This window comes from Gavialis gangeticus, unplaced genomic scaffold (genome assembly GCF_001723915.1).
Source record: "Gavialis gangeticus isolate Ggan-Ray unplaced genomic scaffold, GavGan_comp1, whole genome shotgun sequence".
Lineage (NCBI taxonomy): Eukaryota > Metazoa > Chordata > Crocodylia > Gavialidae > Gavialis > Gavialis gangeticus.
In genome coordinates this window covers 28,525,920-28,535,784 of record NW_017729001.1, presented here as the reverse complement: position 1 = coordinate 28,535,784, position 9,865 = coordinate 28,525,920, and the positions used below count along the sequence as shown (strand labels likewise).

Sequence of the window (9,865 nt, the reverse complement as noted above, 5' to 3'; positions counted from 1 at the left end):
CGGGGCGTGGCCAGCGCCTCCAGGCGGCGGGCCCGTGGGCGGGATGCGGCAGGCGGTGTCGGGCACTTGCGGGCGGAGCTGCGGGGCCGAGCTCCCTCCTGAAGTGCAGCCATGATGTTGTGACAAGCACCCCTTGGACTTGCCCGCTCGCTGCGCGCGTTTCACGCACTCGATACGGTTCCGTGGGGAGGAGGCGCCGCGCTGTCATGGCGATGTGCTGTGTCCAGCCTGCGCTTCCGCATCTCTTTAGCTGAGGTTTCCTGACTGGGAGTTGTAGACCCCCCACCCCACAAGGTGTTGAAAGGGAGGGCGAGGGACACGGCACTCCTCATCCGAGAGCGTGGCGTGGGACGGGATGAAACGGGGGCGTGACTGACGTGCGACAAGGGGGCCCCGCTCGTGACTAATTTGTCACATCTTCGTTTCCAGCAATGTCTGCAAAGACCACCGCCCATCGAGTGACCCCGATCCCGAGCTAACGACTACCGTTCCCAAAATACGCGAGTACCTGACGGGAACCTGCTTGCTGAACGCTTATGAATCCATCGCTTCCGCCTGCTGCGTCATCCCAGGTAAAACCCCCCGAAAATAAGCCCACACAAACCTCACGTTAAAATATTAAGCGGGAATTGGGAGGATTGAGGCAACCGCGCTGCTTCAAGTCGTGAGGCAACGACAGATAAAATGATAAATCCCCTTTCCGATTTTATACGTCATTGTTGAAAAATAAATAGATGCTCTTCTCTAGCGTTTGTCGTGTCCTTGAAACCGGTGAGCGTCTGAAACGCTGAATATCTGCCAGTCGGTTCTGTAAATTTCAGATGTGACGCAAATCTTGTGCAGTTTCCTCCTGGAGACACGTGGCGAGCTTCGATAAAGTGAACAAAATCGAAGGGATGTTTAACTGTTTGCAGGATCAAAGCGTTGCCCAGAACCGGCGTCCAAGCTGGGCTTTGAGTTCTCGTATTATTCATCACTAGATAGTTCAGTGGGTTTTGGAAGCAGCTGATCTTTATTTCCATTGAGTCTTTTTTTGACTCTTGACTGCCATTGTCATACTTACCAAAACGTGAAAGATATTTCTGGGGTGATCTGTTTCAGAACTTGACAAGAGCATCTTGTTTCAGGCGAGGGGGAGACGGAGTAATTTCAGGTCACTTGTGGAGTTGGTTGGACAAGTTACCCGCACTTTGTTCTTTAACATTGGGATTTGTCAATCTGCCTGCTCTAAGTGACTTACTGTTTAGCTTTGATATTTATACTGTTGGCTTAACTTGGTCTGTATCCAAGTAGTTTCTTTCTGATTTTTATCCTGACATTTAGGAAAACTGTAGTGCTGTCCTTGGATTTATTACTCATGTTTACTCTGTGTGATTTCAGTTTATTTAAAAAAAAATACAAGTGAGAGTACACAGCATTGCATAAAGACCCATCATGTTCATTGCATAGTTCAATGATTCCTTTCCTATTTCTTGAATATGACAGAGCTGTTTTCTTTCTGCAGGATCTTAGTCAAAATCTTGAGAGCAGCACCATTCAAAAGCAGAGGCAAGAACTCCAGCTATTAATTGCAGAACTGAAAGATCGCGATAAGGAGCTCAATGACATGGTTGTAGTGCATCAGAGACAGCTGTTAGCTTGGGAGGATGATCGCCAGAAAATACTAACATTGGCAGAAAGGTGTAGCCTGTTAGAAAGTAAGTGCCGTACAGAGTAAGGCTCCAGTCCCATAAGTGGAGTGCAGAGCCTCGTCTGTAATAGTGTTACAGCACTGGAAGGATGGTTTTATTTTCTTCTAAATTATAGGGCCCAGTATCCTTCCTGAAACCGCAGCTCCTCAGAAGTGTTAAACAGATCTCATCGTGAATTGGCAGAGATGGAACGGATATTTGGATAGATTCTTTTCCATCCTAAAATTACATTCTGACGTCTCAATGCCTGCTCACCTAGAAACTTGTAATTTTGCAAATTGTCATAAGATTTGCAAGAAAAAACTGTTCATGAACATCACAGAGTACTCCATGCCATCTGGAGCTGGAACACACCTATGACATCAGAAAGGCACTGGCATCCAGTAATAGCGAGGCACCAGAAAATCTCTGTCCTCAGCCACACTCAAGTAGTAGGTCACAACAGAAAGAATTCCATCCGTGCTAGATTACCATGGAAATAGTAAAAATACTAGAATGACAGAGAGGGAGGGAGGGAGCTGCACAGAGCTAGCAGATTATTTGATTTAGTAACTTCAGGTGCTTTGCACTTTTAAGAGACTCTTGCCTGTTACTATTTAACTTTCTGTTATAGGGAAATATAACTGTTCTTTCTTAGTAGAATCTGCTGTCCAGTTGTATTGGTACTAGTAACTCTTTCCAAACTCAAGTCTGTACAGCTAAGTAGGGAAGAAACATGTCAGGTAAAAATTCATATGTCTGCCTCCGGATTATGCAAACCATGCATCCACTTTTAAAATTAAGTCTCTTACCTTAAACACTGGGTTAAAATACTTCTGCCTTTTTGAAGGTGTGTGTGAAATTAGTATATAGCTATTTGCTGACTTCAAATACCTGATTCTTCCCCCCTCTTTGTTTTTGCAGATGAACTGCTCAAGAGAAACGAGATGATAAGAACACTAACTAAAAGATTAAAGTTCTTAGAATCTCAGCAGAATGACCGAAGGACAACTCTTGAAAGCACTCAACAGAAGCTTAAAGAGTTGTCTCAAAAAGCGGCAGATACAACACTTCATTGTCAGGTCCTGGAGGTAGGTCTCGATTCATAGGTAGGTCTCCCCAGTGCTTACGTGTGCATAAGATACAGACATCACTGAGTAGTTTCCCTATAAAATCTGCAGATTTGGGTCTCTATGTTGAAGTTTTTTACTACTGTAGCATATAAAACTAAGAATCAATAAATAGCTTTGACAATGTGTATCACTGCTTACATTGGAATATGTTATGGGGGGGAATAGGCAGGGGCGACGTGTTACGGGATGCCTGCAGGTGCACGTGCACCCCCTGCAAAAAGGCCAACCCGCTGGCAGCAGCCTCTGCAGGCAGTCCCTGATCGCCCCTGGCCTGCGGATGGTCACCGACCTGTGGTTGGCGCTCACCACCCCCTCCCCCCACTACTGACAGTGTGGGCAGGATCTGTGGGAGCTCTCCGCTCACTGCCGCCAGGCTCCCGCCACTGCTGGCACAGCCGTGCCCTCCCAGACATCGGGCACGCACCGTTAATGGGAATAGGACACTTTTGGAAGTAAGTCCTATTGTTTTTATACCAGTTCTTACAAAAACCACATTTTCTGAAGCATCCTTTTATTTGGAGATCTCAGTGCTTTACAAACCTTAAAGGCACACAAGCTGTCTGAGTCAGTGAGTAAGTAATATTCTACCTATCTTGTAGATAAGTAAACCAAGGCATGGAGCTGTTAAGAGACTTGAATATTACCATTTTGAAGGGTTGGGAAAGGTAACCAGGCATTCTGACTCTGTCCCCTTTTCTATGCAGCTGACCATAGGAAACAGTGGGAAAGCAGTCAGTTAGTTGCATGGTGAATACCAGGTACATAGCTGCCACTAGTGTGTTTTTTATCTCCTTTCTGGTTCCTTTCTTGAAATGGACTCCTACTCAGTGCTTCAAGGTCTAGGAAAATGTGATGTGGGCCATTTTGTTTTGCTTTGTATTTTTTGAAAGTGGTCTGTATTACCACTAGAGATTCACTTCCAAAAGAATTCTGTTTTTCCCTCTGGAACTTTTTCCTATTTAAGTAGCAATACACGTTATCAAAGCATTTTATTAATTCTTGAGACAATCTTTCACATCTTACTGGTGAAAAACGTGGTGCATCTCGCCAGAGGTTGCACTGTGATCTGAGGAATAAGCAAGCTTAGAAATAAGGAGCTTCTGCCTCCTAGTCCCTGCTTTCTGCTCACTGGGCCACATTGTTGCTCTCTTGACATAGAATTGGAGTTACGCGTATATTTACAGGGGAAAGAAACAGCATGTTCTTTACTTGCCGAAGTGTTTGTACTACCAAATATACCTAAATGATAACTGTTTTCTTTCTGTTTGCTAGGAGAAAAATCAGAGCCTCAACTGCTCAGTATTGGAGCTGTCAGCTAAAATTGGCCAGTTACAGGCTAGAGAACAGGAGCTTGTTACTATGCTAAAGCTAAAGGTAATGCTTCTCTTGTGTCTTCTCACTGCATACCCAACATATCTGTGTGAAGGTGCAGTGTTAGTATTGGTGACTGCTGTATAGATCAGTGTTAATCAGGTTGTTGGAGGGAAAATTTAAATGAATATGCAAAATCTTGAACAAGCTAGAAACTAATATTTTCATAAGGGGTTGTGTACCTTTCTAAACACACTTGGTTTTGATTGTCAAGAGTTGTCAGATTATTGTACAGGGGTTGGTATAGTGACTTGCCGTCGCTGCTGCATCTACCTGACAAAATGGCAAGACCTAGAAATGAAGATGAAAAAGCATACTCTATTTTCATGTTTTAGGACAAAGATATACTTGAAGCAGGCAATTACATTGCTGAATTTACATCCAAATTTAAAAAGCTGGAGAATGCATTGCGTGCAGCAAAGGCAAAGGAATCTAGTATCAACAAAGAAAAGCAGGATTTCAAGCTGAGCCTGAAAGAACTGATGTTGGAAATGAGTAAATTGAAAGGTAAGTGTTCTATATGATATCTTACTTGCCCTATATCTGAATGGTTTCTTTTCGCTCAGAAGCACCCTCTTTTATTTTAAAGAGGACCTCAGTGAGAAAACGAAAGAAAATAATGAGCAGCGGGAAGAAATCATACGCCTCAAACAGGAGAATGGCTACCTGAAGAATGAGCTAATGCTTAGCGGTGAGCATTTCTATTTACAAAGAGAAATATTGTGCATTTCCCTGACACACACAAGAGTGGAAACGATTACTGAGTTTCCTTTTCATATATGAATACGATCACCTGAAGAGAAAAATGATCCAGTCAGTGATGACAGAAAGAAATGCATCTCAAAAATAGTGCTAGAAACTTTGTGAAGTGAGATGCGTGTTGTAAGTGAGAAGTCATCACTTAACATTCTGTTTAGTTGCTCCACAAGCTATAAAAAGAGCTCTCTTAGGCAAAAACATGGCATTGCTCCTAAGAGAATAGTGTGTCTGAGATCTCCCTTGGCAGTTTTCAGTTACTGACTTTGATTTCTAGTGGGGAAATAATTGCGTTTCTTACATTTTTTTAAACAGTTGAGAAAGCAAACAGGAAGGATCAGCTTCTTCAGTTTGCCAAGTCCAAACAAGTACGGACCGATACAGAGCTGTCCAGTTTGCGGCAGGTACAATTCTCATTGCATTTCTCTATTGATGGTAGTTAGTTTTAACCAACATTTACCTCTTCATAGAATTGCATGATTGGTCAAGAGAACAAGCAGTTCACCTGATCTTGTTCATTATAAATCACTATAAAATTTGTGCTGCTTATCTGTTGCAACCAGGAACTTAAGGTGTGAATCCATTTTTTTTCACCTTAACCATGATAACTAAAGCACTGATTTATGTGTATTCATTGCCATAATGAATGAAGTGCAAGCCCTGCATAGAGATATGTGGTTAGCTTCCCGCACTGTGAGGTTCCTTTCAGAGCCCATAAAGTGGGATGCTCGCATGAGACTTAACAGGATTTGGATCTATCATGGGACCATGAGTTAAAATAAACAGTTTACCAAATGTTTACCAAAATTATTTTGGAAAAGGACCTTTATCATGATTTGTGGAATTCAAATAAAAAAAGAATTAGGGGTTTTGTCTTCAGAGGTGCTGAGTGAACTCATGTGGGAATCAAGTGGTATTGCACTGCAAGTGATGCTGTTTTTCTGCTGGTATGCAAAACCAATGTCTTCCCCATTTGCAATCACTGGATGATCCTGTGTACTTTTGGAAAGTGGAGTGGTGGTAGTTGTGGTGTGTGTCTGGTAACTTTTTTGTTTCACTGTCAATATGTTTTGCCCGTTAGTTGGATATGATTTTCAGTTCTCACCCTATAATGGTGTGTATTGTTGCCATGTCTTGCTATAGAGGTACTGTGTTTTTTCAGCATTGGAGATTTGTGTCATTGACATACGGGAAAAATAATTCTTGTATGGAGCTGATCCTTTTTTTTTTTTTTTTTTTTCCCCTTGCAAAATCTGGCTCATAGTTTGACTATCAGTATTGGCTTATGAAATGTTTTGGAAATAATTTGGGATGAAAAGCAGGTTGTTAATATAAGATGTAAAAAATTCTTTGCCCGTCCAAGTTTAATTGTTTTATCACTATCTGAATCTAGATCTATGTAAAGCAGCAGCATGATTTGCAGTTTCTTCATTTCAACTTGGAGAGTTCACAGGAATTAAGGCAGAAACATGAGAGAGAGGCATGTGAAACAAGGTAAGCTTGGCAACGTAACCTGCAGACCATGTCTGTTGTGTGTTTTGAGGAGAGGAACCATCCATTGGGTCATGTTTAGCCTTCTACCAAGTAACTGTACAATACTTCAGAGCTTATGGACCGATGTGAAAAGAGCATCTCTGGACTCTGAGGCACTAAATGTAAATCAGTTTATCCAATAGTTGTCTTCTTTGGTTAAGAGACCGATGCATGTAATGCCTATAAGTCAAAATAAAACAAAAGAATGGAACTTGCACAGCATAACTGCTTTGTCAGAGAGAAATGCTATCATAACGTCTTATTTATAGAAAAGAGCATGAGAATAAACTTAAAAAATCATGTAATCACAAATGTGTTTAGTAAAATAAGCTGCCCAGCTGGGTAAATAAGTCCTTTGAGTCGTCTCTTTGCCAATGTTTAATCGTCCTGTTTTATATTTTATTATTTATTTAACGACTCCAATCCCAATGGATGCCTTAGCTTTTTCTTGAGTGCCTGTAAGACATATAGGACATAAATATTTCTTGAAAAAAGAAGTCAGTTAAATTTTCAGCTGTTCAAGAAACTATGATATTCCACTTTAGAAAATCACTTTGGTCTTCAGGCTGGATGTTCCTTAAACTGTGCTTGGCCACATGCTTTTAGCTCTTTATAGTTTACTCAGAAACAGTGAGGGAATTCAGGGAACAGCATTTTGGTATGAATTACTTCTTTATATTTTAAAATCAAAGTTTCCAGTTTTTTGTAATTTCTACAGTTCTAAAATACCAAAAGTCTTGAGAACCTATCCTGTGAAGTGTAATGTGCGGCTGGACAACTACAGCTATGCTGACTTCACAGGGGCTTTGGTTAGGTGTAGTTCTCTGCTTGTGTGCTATGTGCCACAGGACTGTGGCTTCAGCCTGTATCCAAACTGTGTGTTAGACCAAGTGCAATTCATCTGAATTATTAAATGCATTGTTGTGACTTGAGTTCTTCATCATGCCATTGTAGCAGACCATTATCAGCAGACCTCGAAAGTAACTACGAGGAGGAGACAGTTAGGAGTGAGGGCCTGACTCAGAAGATGCCTAAGGAATACAGAACTACAGAGGCACAGAAAAGCAGGCTAAGAACCATCTGTAATGTGTGCCGACCAGAAAAGGTGGTGGATGTGTCAGCCATAGAAGAAAGTATCTCAGCAAGCTTACATAGCCTTCAGAAAGGCTTATTAGAGAGGCAGAAAGCTCTGTTTGTGGAGGAGGAGGAAAAGCAGGATACTTCATCTAGGAGTGATGAGCCAGAGAGCAGAACTGTGTCCGGCACCGACAGTACAAGGCCAGGGAGAAGCAAGGACAAACTTCATACTTCACAAGATAGGTTTTTTAGAGGAAACCAGCAAACCTTTGAGGCCCGTCTACCTGTACATGAGCACTGGCTTGACTTGAGTTCCTGTTTGGTTTCTTTAAGTGCTTTGACCCAGCATGCCAGCAAATCTGACAAAACTGATTTTGAATGTAAAGGTCAGAAAGATACAGCTGGAATTTCATGTGGCTCAAAAAGCAACGAGTCTCTTAGTACAGTGGACATGTTTGAATCTGGCTGCTATCATACAAACTCTGATGTAGATAAAGCTACCTGGTGTGAGCCAGTAACAGATCTGGAATGGATACAGATTTTCAAACCCATAAAAGATGATGGAAATGTATGGCACAGGTCTGTTTGCGACTCTCCCAAGATTGCACCTGAGATACAAAGTACCAGCCTAAAAAGGTTACCTATTTCTTTGTATTTAAAAACTAAGCTACAGCTGTACTTTCATGGAAATCAGACAGGCCACTTGATAACTTGTGTCTTTCCAATACAGTCTTTAAAATCATTAGTTTTACAGCAAGACACTCAGCTTGAACCCTTGTAAGTTTAAAATAAATAAAGAAATGCTCCAGGTATCGAGAGGAAGATAGAGATTTTTAATGTATCTTTTGGGCATAGAGATTCTGGCTGTTGAACCTGTCATAGGGCAGCAATTTGTGCATGAGCGTGGTGTTTTAAGATGGCGAGAAAACAACCCTAATTTCTGTAGACACCTTTTATTGCTACTTTACTGCTTTTCAGCTGACAGCTCAAGGAGTGGCTGAACCAAAGATAGACACAGCTTGCTACTTGGGCCGCTTCAATTCAAGCCATATTACTGAAGGAAGGAAAGGGAAATGACTTGTAGGTTTAAAAATAAGTGCAAAAGAAGGTTAATTTTGTAGAGCTCCCTCAGCACTCTCTTCGTTAGTTGTCTGCCACCTGTTTTTGAGAAGGCGGTGTTTACATTAGGAAAAATGGAGATAATAACAGAGGTGAGAGAGACCTGCACAGAAACTAGGTGAATGGGCAACGATTTGAAAAGGAATGCTGCTCTGGAGCATTCCTGCATAGTTTATCTTGGTGTTTGTATACAGACTGTTTAATTTTGGTTGGTGTTATTTTGCACCATCCATTAACAGCTTTTCTTCAGTTGAGGCCCAGCCAGTGGACAGGCAAGCAAGTCAGTGAATGCTCAAAGCCATCTTCTGCCGTGAAACCATCCCCTGTACACCCAGTGCTGTCTATTTTACAAATTTGTATCAACCGTCTGTTGGACTCTTGAAGGGCACCTTGGGTTACCACCATCTCCCCTGGTGTGGATTTGCTGTTGTATGGGACCTTCTGGTAGAGCTCACACAGGCCAAATATAACATTTGTTCAGGGCTTGAGTCTGATTTCAGTAGTCTCCAGGTGCTGCCTTCACAGTGCAGGTGATTGTATTTTGTATGCATAGGGGAGGTTCTAGTGTCTTATGCACCACAGACCAGCTGGCATTTTTGGCTTGAGTTATTGCTAATTTTCTTTTTAATAATTGACAACAAAGATCTTGGCTCAGCTGGTGATGTGCTGTGCCTTACCCCACAAGCGACTGTGAAACATGGGATTGGTGGAGCTGGAAGGATATTATCTTCTGTACAATGACCTCATTTCTGCTGTGCAGACAATTGCTTTGTTGTGTGGAATGGATGTTAATGCAGGTTTAATGACCATTTATGACTGAAATCAGAGCATTGGAATGATGACAGTTGACTGTACTGTCATAACTGGCCTACCTCCTTGCTGGTTTGGAAAGGGCCAAGTTGTGTCTTGGTTCAAAGCACCTCCCAAAATCAGATCTATTTATGTCCTTTTCCCCCTCTCCCAACTGCGTCTTCCTAAAAGCTGTTCAGATCTATGGAAGGTAGCAAATGTGGTCCCCATCTTCAAGAAGGGGAAGAGGGAGGACCCGGGTAACTATAGGCCCGTCAGTCTTACCTCAATCCTGGGGAAACTCTTTGAGAAGATCATCAAGGAGCACATTTGTGAGGGGCCGGCATCAGAAATGATGCTCAGGGGCAATCAGCATGGATTTATTAGGGGGAGATCATGTCAGACCAACCTGATTGC

At 42.2% G+C, this 9,865-nt stretch overlaps 1 protein-coding gene across 3 annotated transcripts in view; it reads left to right on the top strand.

Moving 5' to 3' along the window:
* The first annotated feature begins 106 nt into the window (after positions 1–106).
* The window catches only part of CCDC62 (coiled-coil domain containing 62), a 19,188-nt gene continuing 9,429 nt past the window's right edge, over positions 107–9,865 (top strand). The window contains exons 1-9 of one of the 3 annotated variants that reach the window (XM_019507169.1): positions 107–255; positions 430–572; positions 2,595–2,761; positions 4,076–4,177; positions 4,510–4,681; positions 4,764–4,865; positions 5,246–5,334; positions 6,324–6,424; positions 7,418–9,651. In XM_019507169.1, coding sequence (XP_019362714.1) covers positions 2,618–2,761; positions 4,076–4,177; positions 4,510–4,681; positions 4,764–4,865; positions 5,246–5,334; positions 6,324–6,424; positions 7,418–8,321 — 1,614 coding nt within the window. In that variant the 5' untranslated portion in view covers positions 107–255; positions 430–572; positions 2,595–2,617 and the 3' untranslated portion in view covers positions 8,322–9,651. Of the gene's footprint in view, positions 256–429; positions 573–1,504; positions 1,698–2,594; positions 2,762–4,075; positions 4,178–4,509; positions 4,682–4,763; positions 4,866–5,245; positions 5,335–6,323; positions 6,425–7,417; positions 9,652–9,865 lie in introns of those variants that run through there. The other 2 variants (XR_002095610.1, XM_019507170.1) reach the window with 2 other exon arrangements.